Source organism: Leuciscus leuciscus (assembly GCF_965113295.1).
Source record: "Leuciscus leuciscus genome assembly, chromosome: 4".
NCBI classification, from domain to species: domain Eukaryota; kingdom Metazoa; phylum Chordata; class Actinopteri; order Cypriniformes; family Leuciscidae; genus Leuciscus; species Leuciscus leuciscus.
This window is the reverse complement of record NC_138728.1, coordinates 18230326-18254043: the sequence shown is the minus strand read 5'-3', so window position 1 is coordinate 18254043 and position 23718 is coordinate 18230326. Positions and strand designations below refer to the sequence as shown.

At 36.0% G+C, this 23718-nt stretch overlaps 1 protein-coding gene across 1 annotated transcript; it reads right to left on the bottom strand.

Moving 5' to 3' along the window:
- Nucleotides 1-3174: 3174 nt before the first annotated feature.
- gnai1 (guanine nucleotide binding protein (G protein), alpha inhibiting activity polypeptide 1) lies at nucleotides 3175-22723 on the bottom strand. Its single transcript, XM_082168308.1, has 9 exons — nucleotides 22293-22723; nucleotides 12536-12578; nucleotides 12305-12446; nucleotides 11498-11655; nucleotides 8796-8924; nucleotides 7593-7722; nucleotides 6132-6285; nucleotides 4936-5143; nucleotides 3175-4210 (listed from the first exon to the last, which is right to left on the bottom strand). Exons 1-8 carry the CDS (start codon nucleotides 22408-22410, stop codon nucleotides 4953-4955), a joined length of 1065 nt encoding a protein of 354 aa, XP_082024434.1. The 5' UTR covers nucleotides 22411-22723; the 3' UTR covers nucleotides 3175-4210; nucleotides 4936-4952.
- Nucleotides 22724-23718: the final 995 nt, after the last annotated feature.

Below are 23718 nucleotides of genomic sequence, written 5' to 3'. Positions count from 1 at the left end.
AACAATGGGACACACTCATGTGCCAAATAAATTATCTTCAACCAGTTTACAGTATAGGATCCACCAAAAGTGGTGAGCCTTAAATGGATAGTTCAAATAAAAATGCTTTTTATTAATTTACATACTCCCACTCACGCCATCAAAAAATGTATGAGCACATAAAAAAGCAGTTTTGAAGACTGTCCGAACTGCTCTTTTCAATGAAAGTGAATGGGGACTGGAGCTGTTACTTTACTAAAATACCATCTGAAGCAACTTGATAGCTTTATGTGAGGAACAGAATAAAGTCATTATTTGCTGAAAATCCCTATAAGGCATTGGAAGACAGAGAATATATTTCACAGGTTGAATAATTTTTTTTTGTATCAGGCTTTTATGGTGCTTTCCACATACACATACACTTTCACTGTATGGAAAGAACCTCCATTAACATTCTGCGGTCTGCTTTATGTTTTGCTCCATTCTTTTAAAAGAAATCGGGTTGTCTGAAACATTTAGGTTGGTAAAAGATAATAGAATGTCCAACAGGGTCATTAAATTGCATTTGTGTGGGTTTGTGAGACAAAGGTAAGGCAAGTGACATTCATCTTGTGCTAAAGAAGGTGCCTGACACTTACATTGTGTTCAGTGCTGGAACAACACTGATAAGACACTTTATCACTGGGCTGCTAGTGCTAACACACACACACACACACACACACACACACACACAAATGGAAAAAGCACTACAATAATGCATTCTTTGTTCTCTTTTACAAAACATCAGTGGTTCCGCTCATTTGTGCCAGAGTTTGATGGCAATGCAGCTACTGTGTCAAACTGCTACATCATCCCACACCCCACCCCCTTATGACATCATTACTCATTTATCCTGCTCTTTTTTTTTTTCAACCTAAAAATAAAGCGTTATCTTTTCTTGTCTTGTTCTTCCTCCACAGGCAGCAAATCCTCACATAAATTTAGCACTCAGAACGTCCATCCCTGACCTGAAGCTGAAGAAAGAGAGTGTTGGATCAGCGCTACGGTTTAGCCGTCTGTGGAGGTGGGGGTTTGAAGATGATGTAGGCCTGAAAATATTCAAGTGAGCACAAAAAACTAAAATATTGACATGAGTACAAATGCTTCTAGCTACACCTCATATCACATTATGTTAGTGAAGCAAAAATGGTCAAATTAAGCATTTAACCAGTTAGCTGTTGATTAGCAAGCTAACAGCTTAGCCTACTAGCTTAACACTTTGGATTTTGGATTTAAAAAAACCCGCATTGAAATGAATGAGAGATGAATTTAATCTAGTGGAAACATTTGGTACTGCGCAGAAATTCTTACTGAAAGCTCATCAACCTCAAATTTGGGAACACAGCTTGTTTAGATTTATGGCTTTGATTTATTAGATTTTTTCCACCGTTTTAGAGTAAGACGTGTTTTGGAAAATATATATTTCATATACAAATTGAAAATGGTATTTTTTTGTGCATTTTTTCATAACAATAAATGTAGAATTTTATAACTTTTTTCAAGTTCACTTTTTAAACGTTTTTCACTTCAGCAATAATCTGCTAAGGGTCGTCTTTTTAAAAAAAAGGCCGGACTTAAGTTTGTGCTCCGAAGATTTACGACAGTTTAAGTTGGAAATTTCATTTTCAGGTCCATGCTCAAAAAGTGAATAATTGATTATAACTACTGCATAAATAAAATGTAGTATCATAAAATCCCCTTAAAAATATTAAATAAAAAACATTATTAAAGTAAAATATATTACAATAATTTAATTTAAAAAATCTGTAATTTTTGACCGACACGCAAACAGTACCAGAGGGTTGAGAAAAAGAATGATGTGCACAGATATATCATTTATAACAAACAATTAAATATTGTTTACTACGATATAATACTAGGAATAGGCAATTTTTATTTCGTGGTGACTTTAAGCTTCAACTGTAAATTGCAACAGAGCCATAAACCAGACACAAAATATGAACACATATGGATGTAGGCAATTTTCTATATCCTCCTCTACTGGCCCCCTGGCTTGTGACCTATACACATGCCAGGTTTTCTGGTGAATGCCCAGAGTAGCTTGTAATCTTCAGTGTTTCCATTTGCTCAGCTATGGGTCCAGCAACTAAAAGTGATAGCCTACTTTTACTATAACAGGTTAGGAAAATACCACCATGAGTTTTATGAGGCAACAGGGGCTATAATTGTCTGAAGCTTATATTAGCACACTGATTTCATTACATTTTTTCTTGGCAGTCAGAGCCATTCATAGAGTTAACCAATAGCAAAGATAGCTATTTGGGAATTGTGTTAGCAAACTCATTGAAGTCTGGCTCCGTTCTCGTCTGGAACACCCACTTTTTTTTTATGATCCAATCAGTTCCTGATGGATAAATAAAGTACCATTGTACATTATTTTCCCCATTTCACTGGGAAATACACTTCACAAAGTAAAATGGATTGTGAATGACTTTTGTATGTTATGTAGGAAATGAAGACCATTATATAGAAATTCCAGAGTTCACAAACAATAGCATAATTAGCTCTGCTCCAAAACTTAGTGAGCTTCCTCACTGCCTACATTGGCAGTCGCCTTCTAAAAGCGTGGTTGCAATTTTGCAGACAAAAAAAGGTCAGTTGTCTATTGTTACTAATGTAGAGATGAATGAAGCACAACTCGCAAAGAAGGCACTTTCTCACCAAGCAACTTTCGGTTGGTTAAGGTGGCGAATTCCGTGACCAACTTTCAATTTGAGCAACACGAGCGAAATATGCACGGGGAACTTTTTCACCCTCACATTTACAATACATGACATTTATTCTTTTAACAGACGCTTTTATTGCAGAATTGCAACAGTAGACTCCGTCCAGTTTTACGTTAGCGCGTGTTGCTAAGCTAATTGTGTGGTATTTTAATTTGCATTAAAAAAATATAACACAACAATATTAGGCCAAATACATTTTGAATTACTCTAAACTATTATTAACGATAACGATCGGTGTAGAATGAAATGTTTTTCTAGATTGTGTCGGCCATTTTTGGATTTGTTTTGACTGAGTTCATTGCAATGTATTCTGGGATTGCTTTCTCCACAAAAGATACATGCCAAGTTGTTTTAGAATTCGTCTTTCTCAAGCTAGTAAGTAATGTGACAAAGGCTACAGACGTACAACTCAGGAAGTAAATGCCTTTTATTAGCAAAATAAGGTAAATGAGTGTACAAATGTTCCCCCAATATGGAGAACACACAGACAAAGGTGGCAGTTTTCTTCGAAATTAATCAACAGTATCGCTTGCATCAAATGTCTTCTTTTAAGACATTTTCATATTGTTTTTTTTTTTCTTTCTGTGAAATCCCGAACCTTCTCAGTCGCTTTGTCTCTCAATGGCGTTCCTCGGCAACGCGTCATTCTCCGAGTATTAAACCGTTAAAATGGCGGCCAGTGTCTGATGACAGGTGCTTGAGAGACAGATTCCAAGTCCTGCGTGCGTCTCGGCGTCTGACAGCTGAACTCCTCTCTCCATCTGAAGTGGCTGTTTGGTCTACTCTTGTTGCCATGGAGACCCAGAGGTTTGGACCACCACCGCTCATTGTATTAACCATTAGCTTTCTCTACACCGGCATATTATATATATTTATATATATATATACATAAACACGCAAACAGATACACGCACTCTCTCTCTCTTTTCTCACACACACACTCGCATTCAATGCATATGAGGATTTGTGCTCTCAAATTAGTAACATCCAGTATGACATTTGTTGACGTTGGAGAGATATTCAGCAGGCAAACCCAAGCAAATGGACAAAGACTGCAGAAACGCATGCGAAGGCACGAGAACCAACAGACTGGATTGAGTAGCACAATCTTCCTCTCTCCCCATAGCAACAACCGCAAAGGCAAAAAAAATTTAACATTTTACAAGAAAAGGGAAACTTCTCTGATGCAAGAACGCAAAATAAAAAGAAATCCCTTGTGTCTGGGGGGAAAATAAACAACATGGCCGTGACAGCAACGACTGTACGAACATTCGACACAATTCATTTTTAGATGCTACTTTTAAAAATTTTCAAAGACAAAAACCATAAATAAAGCTGACAAAAGTGGCGTAATGTACAGCACTGGTTTAAGACTAATTTTCTCCATACTTAGTCTTGCAATCTTTCTCCAACAAAATGCACATCAAAACTGGCTTCAATTGCACCTAGAGAAAAAGAGTAAAGAAGAAGAGTTACTTAAATGATTCACAATCATATTCAAACAAGGCATTATGAGTATTTACTGCACTTTTTACTAGTTCACACTCATTACTTTTCCACATTTAACATCACAATTTAAAGGTGTAGTGTGGAACTGTTATGACACTTGTTGCACTAAACAAATGGCAAAAATTATTCACATGACAAACAAGCACAGCTTTCATATTGTGTGCAGAACTCTACAGCCAAGCCATCAACCAAACAATCAATTTAATGATCAATTTGATCAATTTAATGCATCCTTGCTTAATAAAAGAATTAATTTCTTTAAAAAAATAAAAATCTTTTGGGCAGTAGTGCATGTTAAAAAAGATATTGCCCCTTAAGAGGTAGTCCGGCTCTTAACTTGAAGAAATGATTTACCAAAAATGTATAATTCTTGTTCATCACTTGTTCATCGCACTCATGTCAACCTATAGTAATATAGGTTTAGAATAACATTGAGTAAATGATGACAGAAATAAAAAATTTGGGCAAACTATCCCTTAAACATTGAAACCACTACAGGCGTCACCTTTGAACACACATTCGTCCTGTAATGTTTTATTCCATGATGGCTCCGGGGCCAGTATGTGACTTCATCCGCAATATGAACATTGATTATGTTGCACATAAATACAAACTGCATAGCTAGCATGGCACACGTGACATTGAGGAAGCTGAGCCTCACCAGATACAAGCCCGCTTCTAGAAGAGTCCGCAGTCTTTCAGGTTGTTCTTGATGATGACGTCGGTCACCGCGTCAAAGACAAATTGCACGTTCTTGGTGTCTGTGGCGCAGGTGAAGTGAGTGTAGATCTCCTTGGTATCTTTCCGCTTGTTCAGATCCTCAAACTGACACTGAATGTAGGCTGCGGCCTCCTCGTATGTGTTTGACCCTGTCAGATGGGCAGGAAACATTTTCAGTATGAGGAAGTGATGTCACAGGATGATGTTCCTGTGACATCAAATAACTGGAAACAATGTAACATGTAAGGGTCCACGTAAATTGTATTCCAAGTTGTGATTAGTCATTTTTTGCTCTGGTCTCCAACCCCTGTAACATTCAACATTTTGATTTGGTATGTAATGGTTGAATGGTCACTGTGATAATAATAGAATTCATTCAGTTGTCTATGCAAATTATATTCAAATTGTAAGTATATGTATCCCAACAGGGTTTCCACACGTTTTGATCAATGGATTTCTGTTTCAATTCAAATGTCACATTTGAGTAAGTGATATAAATATTTAAATATATATTTAAAAATAATTTTTCAAACAGAGGACTTGCAAAAAACAAATTCTAGCTGATATAAATGTATAGATAATAATTTAGAACTGTAGAAATGTCCATAATTTGACAATTTTTCTGGTATTTACACATTTTCTGTGATGGGGTTGAAATAATGCAGTGCTTTATTTTTCGGTTTAGGTTTTGTAAAAGTAAATTATACTTGGGCCTGTGGTAGGAAAATATGTCAAGCGATTAATATTTCGAATCTAATTAATAACAAATTATTCAATACATTTGGCTGGGAAATTACCCCCTAAAACATAATTTAAAGCCATTATTGTTTTAAATGAGAAAAGCATCAAATAGACAACTGTAGTATTTGTAAAAGTATGATGGGTTTGTTCGTCAGCCATGAAACTCGCTGTGAGAAATGCAGCAAACGGAGCGATACAAACGGTTTCCGTGCTGATACTGGTAGAATATCGCATGGCGGTTGTATAAAACACATTATTAACTTCTTAGTATTTATTGAACTGTTGTATAAAATGAATATAGCATTTGCTCTTGTGCTATTCGGAACAATAACAGCACTTGTGTGATATTTGCACTCGTTACTCGTTATATTGCTTAAACCAGTATGGGGGTCTGACCTGCGTATTCTGGGTAGCAGATGGTGAGCGGACTCTTCTTGATCTTCTCCTCAAACAAATCCTTCTTATTCAGGAACAGGATGATAGAGGTGTCCGTGAACCACTTGTTGTTGCAGATGCTGTCAAACAGCTTCATGCTCTCATGCATTCGGTTCTGCAGAGAGAGAAATTGGTAGATGGAACATAAGAAATAAGGACAGAAAGAGCTAGAAAATGGGTGTTGATTGAGTATCTTGGCTTGAAAGCATCTTTAAACACTTTATTACATTACACAGTGATATACACCATCCACTTAACAATCATTTAATGACTACGTTCCGAGCTTTGTATCAAGTTGTCTTTCGCCCCTGCTCAAAAGCTTGATTTATGGAATACAGGCCGAAGGTGGAGATGTGCTCTAGCCCTCTGCCATTTACCATTAAATCAATCAATACCTGTTTGCGAACCCTTAATAAAGTAGGACTTAGACTGAATCAATATCACGTTGGCATGAATTATATGATAAATGCAGGAATTGGTTTTCTCGTCAGGCAGAATTTTCCCCCCATTCACACGATACACATTCAAAAACACTTCAAACTATAGGACCTGTATATAATAGGGTCACCAGTAAATCTATGGCAGGTTTACAGGGGAAAAAAGGAGTTATGGAGCGGAATGTACAAAGTTGCAAATGACAAAGAATTTTCATTTTGGGCGAACTATCGATTTAAGACTCATATAAACATTTTTTGAAGGAAATACTAATGCTTGCCAGACAGAAAAATAATTAAAGTTATAAGTTATGTTGGGTTCTAGGCTTCAGTTCTGTTAAAATAATAGGCAGCTATAAATTATTAAATAGATTTAAATCAATTTCATATAATACACAATTCCCTATGTTACTTTATTTTTATTATTTATATTATAATTTTTAAATATTAATTTAAATTGGCTTTTATTTTTATATTTCAGTTAATTTGGTTAATTATTTTAGTACATTTGTTCTTTTGTAATTTTCTTTAGTTTTATTTTTTAAATAACTTAAGTTTAATTACATTTTTTTTTATTAAGTTTTTGTTTAACTCCCGTTAATTCCTTCAACTTATTTCATTTACTTCAGCTTTATTTCAGTTGACAAAAATGTTTCCTTTATTTTTAATTAACGATAGTAACCGTGTTCAACCAATCACAATACATTAGGCAAATGTTAATCACATTTTTGTTCATTTTTGAATAGCTAAATAGTCAATGGGAGTTTTATATTTTTCTTCAATTCCTTAAAAGTATAACATTTACAAAAAAAAAAATATATATATATATTTATATCTACAAAATGTTTGAAAGAAGTTTGTACATTCCCCGCTTCCAGTGTAAATTAATTATAAAGAAAAGGAATAAAAAGAGGAATTTCAGTACAGCACTCCTTGCAAGCACTGTAATTCTGTATTTTTCTAAATAACAGGAAGTATATTTTCGCACCATCTCTTCGTCTTCAGCCAGCACCAGGTCATAGTCACTCAGTGCCACGCAGAAGATGATGGCAGTCACGCCTTCAAAACAGTGGATCCATTTTTTCCTCTCGGACCTTTGACCTCCGACATCAAACATCCTGAAATACATAACATTTTAAAATGGTTAACAAAAAATCAGTCTTAAACGAGTGAGCTATTTAGCTGACACAGCTGCCTGTTAAGGGAGCATACTAACTGAAATGAAACCATAGAAGTGATTGATCTGGTACTCGCTATGTAGACTGAAATTCTGTGTGACAAAAATAGATTTCCATACGTGAAGTGCATAGCAAACTCGACTTACAATTTCTATAAATAGCATGTTGCTAAGCTAATGCTGTGATGCTCTAAGCATAAAAATACATAACATACACAAATATTGAGTTGGAGTCTAGTTTTCAACTCTGAGTGGTCTAAAGCTAAATATGGGCAAAGAAACTGACGCTATGTACTTCCTCTTCCTGTCTGAATCAGAGTGCAAACCAGTTCAAGAATGACACTTCTCTATTTTTCGCTCTCTGCTTCTCTTTTCTATCACTCTTGCCCATGATTGCAGTCACACACTGTGTGGGTTGTCCCAATATTCACAGTTTACTTACACCAAAACTACTGTGAAGTGTGCAAATGCATATCATTATGTTACATGAAAGCTAATAAATGACTGTAGGGGAATTTCACAAAGAAATCTGTCAATTTTGTGAACAATTTAGAATTTTTGCATTACAATATCATTTCAATGACAACTAAGCACATCTACTCCCAAATTCTCATTATTGTAATGCAAATTGAACAGTAATGCAAGTGATATTTATCATTTTAACATAAATGATATTCAGTACAACAAATATACTACCATGATGCACATGTACAGTTACATTCTATAAATGCACTTCTCAATTTAAATAATTGTGAGCATGTAAATATATTGTGTATATACTGTACATAAAAGTGTATTCTCAAAGTAATAATAATTATATTTTCTCACATTATTGTACTGAGAATTAGTAAAGAGGGGAAATGTGTAATGGTCCTAAAATAGGCTTAATTTTCTTGCATTCATTCTCTAAGCACAACCATTTTTCATGTGATTTTATTTATTTAATAAATAAAATGGTCTGAAATGAGAGTACGTTCTTTACAATTTTGTAAGAAAGCAACCTAAAGTGCTCACTTAAAGTGCAGGTCTTTGAAAGTGAAGTGCGTCTCCACAATGCCTGTGGTTTTGACTCGGGTCCTCAGCACATCCTGTTGAGTGGGTATATAGGTGGCCTGTGCTATTCTGTCCAAATCATTCAGGTAGCTGTGAAGATATAACAGGGAGGGAAGGGTTAGTTCAAATTAAATGAAATAGTATGAGTGCAGTGAGCAGTTCCTGTTGGTTCCAGTAAATCTCTTGACCCAGAGGTCCACGAGACAGGGGAACAGGGGTAGACCTGGGTGGATTTGCAGTAATCCGCTTCTGCTAAAACAGATTTTTATAAACATACACGCAGCTCCGCTCAAACAATTGCACAACAGTCAGTGTTTGTTTTCAGGAAACAGCCCTGCTTAGCCATAACGTCTGCCAACTGCCCACTTCATATGATGCTCATGGCCCTGACTAAAAAGGTGTGACACAGGCTACGCGTAAGCTTGTTATTTGGTAATGCTTAGTAACAGCTTAAACAAAACCCAAACCACATTATGTACTCACAAATATACAAATGAGACCTGTACCACACACACACACACACACACACACATTTACACACATTTACACAGAAGCTCTGTTCCAAAACCTAGTCAGCTACCCACCTAGACAGGATTTTTAAATATCACAAGCATTTCTGGTGCAAAGACTGTTCTAAAATGTATGCAACCTTATAAGACATTTAATTTTGGCTGAATAATAAAGCACTTTTAATGTATTCGCCACAGAGAAGGCCAATCCCAGATTGCATCACAACAAGCTCAGTGAACAAAACGTGGTTTACTAGTAAGGTGAAACTGAAAAAAATAAAACCAGATAGTACCAGATAAAACCAGTTTCAAACCATAGTTTCATTGGTAATGCTTTTCCAAATGTATTCTTCTAACCAAGATTTCCATGTGCCATGTATAAATGAATGTAATATTATAACAATTAAATGATATAATACTTAAACATTTTTAATAATTCACGCAAAAACATTAATGTAAAAGATTTTGATTCATAAAGTGAGTGGTGATACTATAATATTCGTAAATATTCATAATCCAATTATTTTATTTTTTTTACAGTTTTTTGCTTGAATTATTTGACTTTTTATGTAAATTCCATTGATTCCTCAAGTGAGAGTGATACAAAATAATAAGAAATATTCATTCATATTTTATGTAATCTACTATTGTTTAGTTGTTGTTTTAAAATGATAAAAAATAAACTCCAAATCAAAGTCCTTGCCTATGGCCTGAGACACTGGGATAGGCTCTAGCTTCCCAGCAACCCTACATTGGACAAGCGGTTTGGAAAATGGATGGATGAAAAAAGAAACAAAGCAATAATTAAAAATAGGTTCTGCATATCAATATCGGTCCCACAAAACAATGTGCAGCATTTAATCAGATGCTCATAATGTTCTATTCAGTTCTGATGCTTCCTTAAAAGGCAGCTGCCTATTTAGATAATAAGACAGTTATAGGAAAACAGTGACTACTATTTGTACAGTGATTACTATTTGATTAAGAGAAATAGGAATTTCTGAGTACACTACATAATTGTTATCTGTAATTGCTATGTTTAACTTCTTTATCTTTAGCAGCGGTTTTGTGCAGCATGAAACCTTAACACACACACACACACACACACACACACATATTTGCATGCCTTAACAGTAGCAGCATGTGACACTTTCATCTGTGTATTTTTCTCATGTGAAAGTCAGCATTGTAACGCGTGTGGCTAGTCTCTGGGTTTTCTGAGTCATGGGTAACGGCATGTTCTAGAAGCACGGTAAGCAGGCAGCTACAGGCAGCAGGGCAAATATTGACTTGCTCGTTCAAGGCTCAAACAGTTCGAGTCTGGATACGGCAAGACAGGAGATGTCAGAGTACGGGATAAAGCTGTTTGAACTTGCCATTTTGGCAGGGGCTGATGTTCAGTGAACAAGAAAAACAGAAGGGGAGGGAACTAGAAAACAGAAGGGGGAATGAACGGTTGAGCACCCAAAAAGGTGAACAGGCTGAGAGAGATAGGAAGGGAGGATGGTATGTGTGGTAGAGAGATAGAGAAAGATAAATAAAGAATGGCTGTGGAGGACAAAAACAAAGAGTTATGAGGTGATTCATCCTCGTCCCCTGCCGAGAGCAGAATGCTGTGTGAGATGATAAAATCACAGTCGATAAAAATGTATAATCATGAAATGATGCATATTTTATGTTTATTTTACAACTTGGGACAGCGCCTTTGTTTCCGGAAGTATTTTCCCATAGGGATATTCAAAAGTCTTCGTTATATTGAGTTTTAAGCCATGAACCAAATCATCCAGCTACGAGGTGAATCACAACATTACAAACTTTAAAATAAACGTTTTAGAGAATCTGACAAAAATACAAAGGTTACAAGACTGTACATAACAGCTTCAAAAGCATTGTGAAATTTAAAATTTAAAATCATGGAGAAACATTTAAAACTATCGATTTAAAGTTACGGATGTATATCTGAGCACCGTTTGAGGCAAAAATATTGTTGTGTAGGCGAAACAATTGAGATAATAAAGAGATTTTCTTTTTCCTGTGGGGTGATTCATCGCCTAGCGCTTTAGCGCTTCATTGGTTAGGATGTTGTGTAAGGTGAAGCAGAGGACATATAGAGAAAGACAGCATGGGTAGAGGAAGACCGAGATGTAGACCCACTATGCTGCTGAATCGTTGAGCTGGTATTCTCTGGATCGACTGAAACAGGCCTGCACTCCTCCATCCTTCCACAAACGCTTTATCACTCCAGCCAGCTCTGCTGTCATGAAACCCTCCTCAGCGCTGCCCGCCAACACAAACAACTGCCGCGCGTCATCCTGACACAGAGAGAGGACAGCAGATTTAAATTAGCATTGTCATTGTCCTAATAATCATCCAATCACAATTGACTTAATACCGTAACCTTAGTTTGTTTTGGGTTTTTTAACCTTTACGGCTTTATCTTGATTTTGGTATGATAATAGGTTTGTTATACAGATCTGAAAAAAGGCCTTTATCAAAAATGACAAATTATTGGCAAAAAAAAAAGTACGGCTTCATTAGTTAACATTAGTTAACCACTTTAGATAATATGAGCTAAGAATGAACAATACTTTAACAGCATTTTTTTTTTATCTTAGTTAATCGTACATTTACATTCAAGGATTTATTGAATTTTTCTTACAAATATAATTAATTATTCATTAAGAAATATCATTTTGGTTTTGGGGGGAGGTTGTACCATATGACATTTTACAACCTGAACTATCCTGGTCATTAAAAAGGTCATTTTTCTTCCGTACGACTCTGACATTTCACTTACTTTATGCCGTTACGATTTCTTCCATTCCATTTGTTTTTTGTTTTGTTTTTATTGTTTGTTTTTTTACAAGTGGTCCATCTTTTCATTTTTACAATGTCTGTGAATCTACACAAGTTGGCTGTGGGAGAAATGAAGCGCACCAGGCCACCAATCCTGTGACTCACCGCTCGCGCTGCGTCTCCGAAATCGATCTTGAGTCGCCCCATGGCACGAATGATGGCGATGATAGACTGAATGGTGTTGCTGTAGACAACCGCTTTGTACTGTTTGCACTCCTCCTCCGAGTAGCCTGCCTCATGGATGATTCTATACAGAGAGATAAGAGAAACCAATAAATTATATTCAGCCAAAAACGGAAGTGTAATTAGATTAGGAAATGAAAACAAAACACTTACTTCATTTGTTTGACTATTGTACTCTTCCCAGACTCCCCAGCACCTGTAAAACAGCAGTTGCGTATGAGTTAACACATGTGTCTACAAACAACACAACTAGCTCAAGACTTAATGAATTTCAAGAACAATGACTGGGTTAATGTATTCACTCGTAGGAGCCCCTAAAGACAGAAAACCAAAATTTAAATTCAAAAAGCCTGACAATTTCAGTTTAGTGCTTTGTTTCTGAGCCCCTGCGTGAATTTTTAAAACCCTGTAGAGCGATGTACACAACGGCTGTCTCTTTAGTCCTGGAAATACAAGATCTAAGACTGAACATTGTTGTACATAGTTGTTCTAACACTTTAATTTTTTCATTATTGCATGCAGTATGAATATTTTATTAACTTCTCGGGAGATAATTCTGTCATCATTTACTCGCTCGTGTCATTCCAGGCATCCACTATGGCTTTCTATCTTCCGTGAAGTAGTTTTGAAGAATGTTTGTTGAGTCAGACAGACGCAATTCTCAAGGTTATACGGGTTAGGAACGACATGATGGTGAGTAAATAAAATGCTGTGTATATAAAATCATCAGACCACACCTAACTGTTCCTATCCCGTGTGTGTTCACAAATGTGCACAGCTGGTAAACTTTGTCAGCTCCTACTGCTGCATCGATTGGTTCAATAACGGCTCCACTTATAGAATCCAATTTAGCCAGCTTATCTACTGGGATATCGTTCCCTAGCACTGAGACCGAAACTCCACTGCTGTGTGTGTGTTGTCTTGATCTGCTTAACAGAAAAACCCCATGGACTTAAAAGACTATCTGGTTTTCCAACCAATGGCAGACAGGGGAAAAGGGTTCAGCAATACAAAAATGTGATATTTCAGCTGTCAAAATCGACTTGAATACAATGAAATTTGCTGCGCCACATCCCTTTCCGATATCTTTGCTCGTGTTTTGCAAACATTACCAAGTTTAAATGGTCAAGGTGCTTTCAGTAGAGCATAACTTGTATTGGACATTGTGAACATTCCTTTAACATAAACACATAAATGCACTTAAAATGTGCACAGCTCTTTGCCAAAGGCTTAGTGGCTGAGCAAAGACCAACATCTGATTAGCTTATTATGGGTTACAATGGAAACCAAGAGTAAGTGGATGGTGACCGATCAACTTAAGGGTTCAAGAGTGTGGAAAAAGGGTTCGGCCATTTTAACATAATACAATCAAATAATAGACCAGCACTTTGTGGATGGTAATTGATCTATACAACACAGTACACAAAGGTATATTAAATTAATTAACATATTGTGTTTTTCTTTGTCCTTCCTGGATTTTTCTAAGAAATAATAATACAAGTTTATGCCAAAAGAAGAATTTAATTTAATCAGACTTTTTTTTATCATGATGATATCAGGACAGTTGTATAATATATATATATATATATATATATATATATATATATATATATATATATATATAATATCCTTTTTGTTTTAGTTTTAGTAATTTTAGTACTTAAACTTATTTATTTTAGTTCAGCCAAGACATTTCTAATTCCGTTTAAGTTTTTCATCTAATATTTTATTTTAGTTCAGTTTTTTTATAGTTTTAGTTAACTATAACAACACTGACCATAGAAGAGGTGTATTTAATTCATTGAATGTATGAACTGCAATTGTAACATACAGTATTTTTGAATAAATAAATATAGGAAAATATGAGGGTCATGTCATAGATCTGTTTGTGTTTTGCGGTGTTATCATTGTGTAAAATCAGCTCCTCCCATGGAAAACAAAATAAAAGTTTAATTTCCGTACTAACGCATCATTACACCTGTGACAGAAGAATTCCGACAGGCTGTGGCGGAATATTAAACCACTGAATCAATAGAGATGTATGTTTTTATAACAAGAAACTGTGTTATGAGCAGTGCTGGAAACAGCCCTCCAGGGCTAGTGCAACCTGGGAGAAATCTTTATAAAGCTACGGACAGACAAAGAGAATGTGCCACTAGAGGAACAAGGTGCGAACCGGTTTCAATCCGTGAAAATGAACTGTGGAGGAGCTGTGGCACAATTACACTCATCTTGCTTTTGTCCATTTAACACATTCGATAGTGCACACATATATGCATGCATTCGTACACGCGCATGCTCGAGCCCAGTCTCTTGTCACACTGCCATAGCAACCGGCTCCGTTTCTGAGGACATGTTGCCAAAGAGGGCTCCGATACCTGATGGGCGCATGCCAGTGAAAAGCAGCTCCGCAGTGTATCGCTCATATGCATGCGTTTCCAGTAATGCATGATAATCCTTATTTGTCATAGTAACTTGCTCTTGGCTTCCTGCTGATTGTGCGCATAAAGCATGTGCCACTTTATTGTGGCAGATAAAACTCCTTTCCTTGATCATTGTTTATGGTGGCCCATGTCCATCTGGATGCAAATATGAGCTGTAACTTGTTAGAACTGAACTGTAAACATTGGCTGACATAACATTGCTTAAATTATTTTAGCAGTGCTTTCGAATGCTTCCTCCTAATTGGAGGAAAAAAATATATAAAAGGATTCACTTGGTTCGTAATTTAGCTGAATACTAAAAAAATGACTAACGTACCAAAATGAATGTCAAAATAAACAAATATCAACCTATTATTCAACCTGGCTGATGTATCGACTTTAGTGGGTTGAAAGAGCCAAGTGGTTCCTCACAACAACACCCGCCACGACACGCCTTGTAAACTTACAAATTAGGTCAAAGATGTTGAGACACTGTGAGCAAACCTGCAGATACGACAGCTGGGGCGTGATAAACAAATGTCAGCAAATGTTGGAATTGCCTTGGGTGAAATAGTTTCCTCCTTTGGTTTATCTTACAAAGAAATGTTTGTTATATTTTACCCCAAAATGAAAGAAACAACATAACATATTATTTTGCATTTAAAAAAAAGTGTGTTTTTGTTCTGTTAGAGCCAATTTAAGAATGCATATATCTTAATAAATTAATAGTAATCTCACTAAGCTGCCTTGCAAACTATTTGTAACCAGAAAAGCATAAAATTGTATCTAGTTCACTAAGAGTATCAGATGCTTACTCAAAAGTATCTGATACGCTTTACCCCCAGCTAGTCAGCTACCATTTAAAAAAATAATGTTACATGTTACATGAATAATGTTATTCATTTTATACATGGGTAAATCAACGGACAAATACACGTGAAAAGATATCAAAATGCCCTTCTCGTTCTCGGTGAGTATCCTCATAAACGCAGTCGCTTATGGCTTACGTGAATGTAAACAATTAAGAAAGAAAACAAGTGCGTATCATTATATTGGATCCGTGCATTCGGTCTTAAAGTGACAGCAGCCTAATATTCCGGCTCCTGTCAGTCATCAATGTTAATCAAACAACAAAATACAAAGAGAAAATCACTTTAACAAAGATTAATTCAATTTCATTTATACAGAGAAGACTGTTATTTTACATTTGATTATTCAATTTCTGTACCTGGATACTGTTAGACCTACCTGAAAAACATGAAGCACTGTTTATTTATGCATATGCACACCCTTACAAAATCACCCCAATCATTTTACAATGATTAATTCTTTCCAAATGGAGCTATTCAAGTCATCTGGTGATTTTTTTTTTTTTTTTACATCACAAAATATATATCACAGAAAAACTAAATATATCACAATGCCAGTTTTTTTCCCAAACTCACGCAGCCCTAATATATATAGCCTACTGTATAGACCAGGGCAAATGTGCTTTGACATTACATTTTATGCGCCATATACTGTAGAAAATTTACTTTGGCATGAAAACTCTTTAGCAGAAATGCTTTTATCTTTTCTCTTACGTTTATGTGTCTCCTGTTCTATATTATGTTAGTACAAATAAAATATATGCTGACAGCTTATGATGAAAGCTGGATTTCATCCTTTCATTTAGAAGAACAACAACAGCACTCTAAAACCTGCAAAACATGTCTTATGAATGTTTGCAATCTTTTAGTATTAAGAAAAATATGATCACATTTCACCTCAGGCATCATTAAAGTACATCTGTTGTTTTCAGTTCCTGTGTGATTACATAAGCCAGCCACCTAGCGTTGAGAAAGATCTTCATACTTTTTATGAATAGCATAATGATCTTAATAATTGATAGCAGCAGACCTCGTCTTTGTTGCACTTCACAATCTCCAATTTCCATCTACAAGGTTTCCTTGAGATTTGACACAATGACCACTTTTTTCTGGCCCCTTCGAGGATACTTCTCCCCATTTTTGTACAGATTGCAATCGATAACAGACTTGCATCACAGCCCTATCTGTGAAACACAACTCCAGCATGTCTCAACACACTGACACCATGTGACAACTCGAACGCAATGCTTTGTCGCACTGCCCCGTCTTATTAGATTACAGCAAACACACGCTCTGTATATTATATTACACACTTCAAGCCCTTGTAATGATCCTCACATGCAGGTACATTTTCACGTGTTGTTTTTGCCGGTGAGATATGTTAACATTTCAAGTCAGAATTTTCACAAGATGAACTGTGTAATTCCCATGTAATTTTTCACATTTTGGGTCAGTTGATGGAACTGTCATCCACTTGCCCTACTGGTTCAGTGCTATATCTTTATTTTTCTGTATGTATCTTTAAAGGGGTCATGGCATAAGAAATCCAATTTTCCTTGATCTTTTGACATATAGGCAGAGATCTTTCAGATCAGAAGTTTCATATAGCTTAAAACGTCCTCCTCATAATAAACAAAGCTCCAATCAAATAATAAATCAAGCTCCAAAAACAGCTTATGATATTGGGTGACCTGTGACATCACACGGGCAAATACAGTCTTACGAATAATGTGTGAAATGTACAATATGTATAATAATAACATTAAAAAAACACCATTGGTTGAGTCAGTTACTGCTTAAACAAACTGAGCAATGTTTTGAAAGCACCACAGAGCCGCCACAGTGTTAAAAGTCAACCAACAAATAGCTTACTTGTATCTGTCTCTACTCATTAAACTAGGAAAACAATATTTTAAAATCCCAAAGCATACTCTACAGTAGCTAGTACAGTAGATTATTTTCAGTAACAGCTCCATGTAAATATTTGACCTGGCAGGGACGTGGATGGGCAGACACCATTAATTGGAAAGACTCATTCAGAAGGAAGAGAACGGGAGTGGAAAGGACACAATATTTTAATTATGTCTCACCAGAGAGACCTGTAGCCCAAAGGGACTTATCAATGTACCCATCCAGGGGAGAGAAAGAGAGAAAGAGACAGTCACACAGACACATGCACAAGTGCATCTCTGAAACAAAGAGTCTCTTAGATGACCCAAGATGAACAGTTTGTTCTTTTGGAACCCAATAAAATCATGACTCGCACACTAATTTGAGCACGTAAACTCCTAATGAAGACTAACAATCTCATTTGGTATTCCCAAAACATCTTCTATTGAATCCACGTCTCACGAAACACACAGAGTCAACAAACAGCTCACACTCTGACACTCAGGAGTACTTTGACTTTTTAATTTCTAAACTTGTCTCTTTTGCAGGGTTTGGATTAACCTTAAAGTCAAAATGTGACCGTTTTCTGAGTTAAACTAGATATTCAATGAGAAGAAGAAAATGTTGGACGGGACTCAGTTGGGTCAGGAATTGACTGGAAAGTGGTTTTACAAAGACTGCATTATCTACAAAAGTAGCCTAGTATCGTAGTCTAAATAATGTAAATCATATAAAAATGATATGCAGTTAATCACAGTTTTCTGCATTTTATCATATTAGGTGCAATCAATTGCTATTAATCACACCTTAAAACTACTGTATATTTACACACTGACTCCCAAATTAATATACAATCAAAATAAATGAAGCATATTTTATCTTTTATTATACCTATACCAAGTGTTATCAAGGCCAGTCTCGCAGATATGGATACCAAATTAATTCATTTATAAACTATTAATTGAATTTTTTATTAGTTTAAAATGTTTTATCCTTAATAAAAATTTATATTTTATAATTAGTCACTTTTTTCAGTTTCTGAGTGTAAAATGAGTAATAATTATAGCAATTTAACATTATATTATAGGACTAAACTGTAATTGTTTATGCGTCAAACAGTACATATACTTGCAGGAATTTATGTGCTTATTTTCTTAGGCCTACAAAATCTGTTGGTTAGTTAACAAGTTAGTTAGTTAGTTAGTTAACTCTCCCTTTTATAAGCATTAAAGCTGTACTACAAACGGAAAACACCGATAAGTTGTAGTGTTGGAGTGCTTTGTGACGTTCGTTTATTGAACGGCTCTCTGAACTTTCACTCCGGTGACATCATTGGAATGTAAACGGTATGCACATCTAAGCCTCTTAAAACCCTCAAACCATGACGTGCCAAAAGACTGATCTATGCTGTCACTCACCCACACACACACAACTACTCTATAACAGATAACAATACCATACACTAACGTTGCTAAATGACCAACGTTTTCGTGACCAATAGATTCCACACTAAATATCTTCGTAATTCCTTCGTTTTTCATTAAAGGAGGTATTTGAAGGACAAGGTGATGCATCACTTCAGTGTGTGTGTAAGTGATCAACAGAGAGATGGTCTGAGGTTTACATGGTTTACAGACATTAGTGCTGCTACATTAGGCCCAGTCGGTTCATTTTCATCCCTGTTGTTCCAAACACGACACACACACCTCCGCTGAGACCAGCTGTCCAGCAATCGGTTGGGTTATCAAACGCAAGCCGAAGGTTATGATCCGCAGTACACCACACCCCGACCTCTATGGTGCAAAAACACTAGCAATTTCCTGCCAAAAGCTGCTAAAGCAACATCTAATGGAAATCAACCCAAAGCACCAACTGTAAAAAAATAAAATAAATAAATCAAGACCGCCTTGTCAATGGATTAACCTTTTTTGTTTTTAAATAGTATAATGTGGTTTTTGTTGTTGTTGTTTTTTCAAATATTATAATAATTTAAAATCGAGAAAATATTGTCCGAACAAATTGTTGATTTGATTTAAACAACTTTGTGTACATTTCATCTGGCAACATTAAATGTAAATATCACACAACAAAGTCTTATTTTGTGATAACCAGATGAAAATACATTATCCTGCTTATTACGTGGGCACTTACCAGATAAGTAAATAATATAAAAATATCTAAATCATTATTATTTTGTGATTAGGAATGTTCAAAATATTTGATCAAATAATGCAACCACTGACTAAACAAAAACAAACTGTATTACATGTTCGCCATTGACAAACTTGTTACCTAGATGTGCCTCGACACTGAAAGAAAATCACATTTGCTCCACCACAAATCTCTGTGCAAATGTCTTCTGTATGATGAATTACTTTAATAGAAATGTACAAGATTACTGGGGAAAAAAACAAAACTCATATCTGTCCATGAGAAATAAAAAACAGCTTTCTTTCTAATGGATTAGATTTAAAATATTGTTGGATTTTATTGTTGGATCGAAATGCTCATATTACAGCATATTACAGCCAAACATTTGGCACGTTGAGCGATTGCATCGGCACGTGTGTGTTCTGGCTGCTAAACCACGTCAGGTGTCAATGCACCCAAAGCGTGATATTCACGGGGTCGACTACGACCCAGTGCCTGATACGGTTCTGTTTTAGACAAACACATGAACTCACCAAACCCTCCTGGTCATTTCTGCAAACCAAAGAGGACTTCCATATTTACTACTCACAGTGTGAGTGTGCATGTGTGTGTTGGTTCCTTTCTTTCACCAGACTCTATTGGTGCCACTGTTATGGGTAATTTGAACACACTGAGTTTGTGTGTCTGTGTGCGTCTGCGTGTTGCCTGGAGACGTATTTGAGATACCATCTAGCTAACATATCGGTGGAAGCGGTGGGTACTGAGGTCAAAATGACTGCAGACAGTACCGGCTTGAACATAGAATTACAGATTAATGCAACAGACACAACAGATAACAGACACAAATGTTGTATCTGTTGTCTGGCATCAGTATGATATCTAGCCATTTTTTTGGTATCTAGCTCTGAGAAATGCAAAACTATTATCTTGTAGTTCTTAAATCACACTGTAAGAGATAAAAAAAAAAAAAAATCTATTATCCTAGCCTGACTTTCATTATGGACTAATGTTTTAAAGCAGAAAACTAATCATAGCTTTTCATAACAGTTAATGGCTTATGATTAATAAGAGTTGGGGTTAGTAGTTATTACATCAGGGTTAAGGTTGGATAGTTAGTTCCAGTACTATGGTTAGATCATTGTAGTTACAGTACAGAATTAGATATGGTTTAGAAATGTAATGTACTGTAAATAGCATTAGATGCAGGTATTGGTGACTGATTGAAAGTAATGGATATGGATTAGCATAGCTCAACAGTAAGGATTTGTTTTCTGTGTGCCTGGTCAGGACAATTAGTTCAGATTTCTATTCGCCACACCAACATTTTTTATGGCCCGCAAAACAAAAACATACATACATACAAAGAAAGATAGATACATAAATAAATAATAGTAATTTTATATATTTTACACACATTTGAATGTAGTCATGGTTCAGTGAATGGATTTAAAAGGCTGTATGGGAAGGATACAATATGTTTTCTTGTAGGCTTATTTTATGTTCTTATATATTCTTTTAACATTTATTGATAATAACAAACTTCATTCGACTGCTGTCTATACTATAGGAAACATCACGAGCAATATAATATAGGCCTAATATAATAGTAGGACTATAATACAGGTTAATATAATAATTTCTCAATTCCGCACTTTTTGTCATCCTTAATTAATTCAAAATAAAATGTTAATTTATTAATAATATCCATTTCTGATAATCCCAGGTTGCTATGGTCATGCACGTGTGTTTATGCATTAAACTCGTGGCCACGAAAAAAGGAAGTTGTTCCCTCAACATAAGACTTCACATCGCGTGGCCACGACATAAGGATGGCGTTACCTCGACAAAATGATATTGTGGCATTATCACGAGTTAATATGTCATAACCACGCATAAATGCATGTAGGCTACACCTCAACACAAGCCTTGCCTTCATCTGTCATGAACCTGCGGTTAATCTCAAATGTGTATCTATTGAATCTATCACGTTTAAGTGCTGACAGACAGATGCTCGGTTGCGCGAGACATCATCATGATCAAATGTACCATCATTTCACAACGAGAAGGCAATGAAGCAACAGGTCGCCATTCTCAGACCCCTCCTACATTTAAAAGCATCATTACCAATGGACCCTTCAAAAGATGCATTTCCGCCAACTTAAAGCTATTCTTTTAGTTTCCATTGATTGCACCACATATAGTGTGTGTGTGTGTGGTTTGTTATGAGTGCATTGCGACAGTTTTCTTTTCACAGCACTGTCACTTTGTGGCCATTTATGGGAACGGTCAATATTTCCTTCTATCCAAATGTTCAGTAATTAATAATGTATAATGATTCTGAACAAAGTGAAATGTTGATCATCTCGAAAGTTATAAAACATATAAAGCAATATGAAGATAGCTACAAAGTAACACTCCCGAATTCTTCAAAAGACTACCAAACAGCACACTCAAACTTTCCGTTATAGTTTTACTGGTAACTGCAGCGTAATATTGTTTTAGTGGCTGTCTATAAAGCCGTTATAACAAAGAAACGGGACAGTTTAGGCCTCTCATGTATGTTTAATTGTTTCTTACCGAGCAGCAGGAGTTTGACCTCTCTGGCCGCTTTCTCTCCGTCATCTCTCAGGTTTCTGTCGATCATTTTACTCCTCTCCACCGCCGCCTTATCCTCCGTGCTTAACGTACAGCCCATCCTTCCTCACGACGATCCGAACCGTTTAAATCTAACGCACAGTATTCAACATGCACCAGCTCCCTCTCCGGAAAACCACACGCCCTTCTTTTAAAAAAAAAAACCAACAACCGAGCGCAAAAGGGGGTCTTGAAAATCAAAAGACAAGAGGGTATGGTCTGGCTCTTGCCTCGTTCGATCAAACTATTCCGTTTGCCTCCTTTATTTCACCGTAAATCCCGTCAAAGGGATGAAAAAGGGGTCCGTAGAAGCGTAGCGATCCGTTCCCCAGCGCGTCAGTACTCACGGGCTCGCGCTGCTTCCTGTTCGCATGCATGCATGCGCGTTCACGAGGGGACGCGCGCTCTGCCTCAGCATCATCAGCAGTGAATGATGAGGACATGAATGATGCAGGGCGAGGCGCGGGACGTGTCAGCTCTTCCTGACAATGAGCTGCTGCTTTGCGACGGCCACTTTCAAACAGACTGGGAGTTAATGTTTATCCTCCACTGACAATGTAAAAATTAGTTGTACAACTTAGACATTTTATTCATTTACTTAAGTAAATATCTTGGCTGAACTTAAAATGTTAAGGTGCCGTGACTTAAAACCTGCCAAAATTGGTAGTAACTGAGATTTAAAAGAATAAAGTATAAGATAGCTTAAGTTGTTTCTAGCCAAACTGTTATGTGGTTTTAAATTCAGTTTTATGTGCTTCATATGTTTTCTATGCGAAATAGTTATGATATACTTTTATTTATGATAAAATTTCCTGATTTCTTTAAATTGAGGGTTTTTTTTCTAAAGCATAGTTGACACCAGTTACTAAAAGTTTAAAGTTTGTTTAATAACAGCAATATAGATGTCACATTATTGTTGTTTGGTTCTAAAGTTTTGATTAAAAGATTTATTATTATTATTATTATTATTCATTATTTTATTCATTTACTTCAGTTAATATCTTGGCTGATTTATTTGTGCATCTCTCAATCGTCATGTTTTGATCCCTAATATGAAAACTACTATTTTTAAGACATATTATTGTGAGACATATGGTCAAATATGTATATGCGGTTTATGTAAGTATTCCATTATAGTGTTGTAAAAATCGGATTGATTTACATTACAAGCTATCAGAATTTCATCTTACCCTTTAGCAACATAAAACACAATATCTGCACGCAATTTTGCTAGGTTTGGGCCTCTGAATAAAATATGTGTTTATCGTTCCTTAAGTGTGAGCTTTTCTTTTACATTTTGTCTAAAGGTTCGATAAACTATTCCATTTCAAAATATTGTATTTTGGTATACAGTAATCAGTTAGGGGAG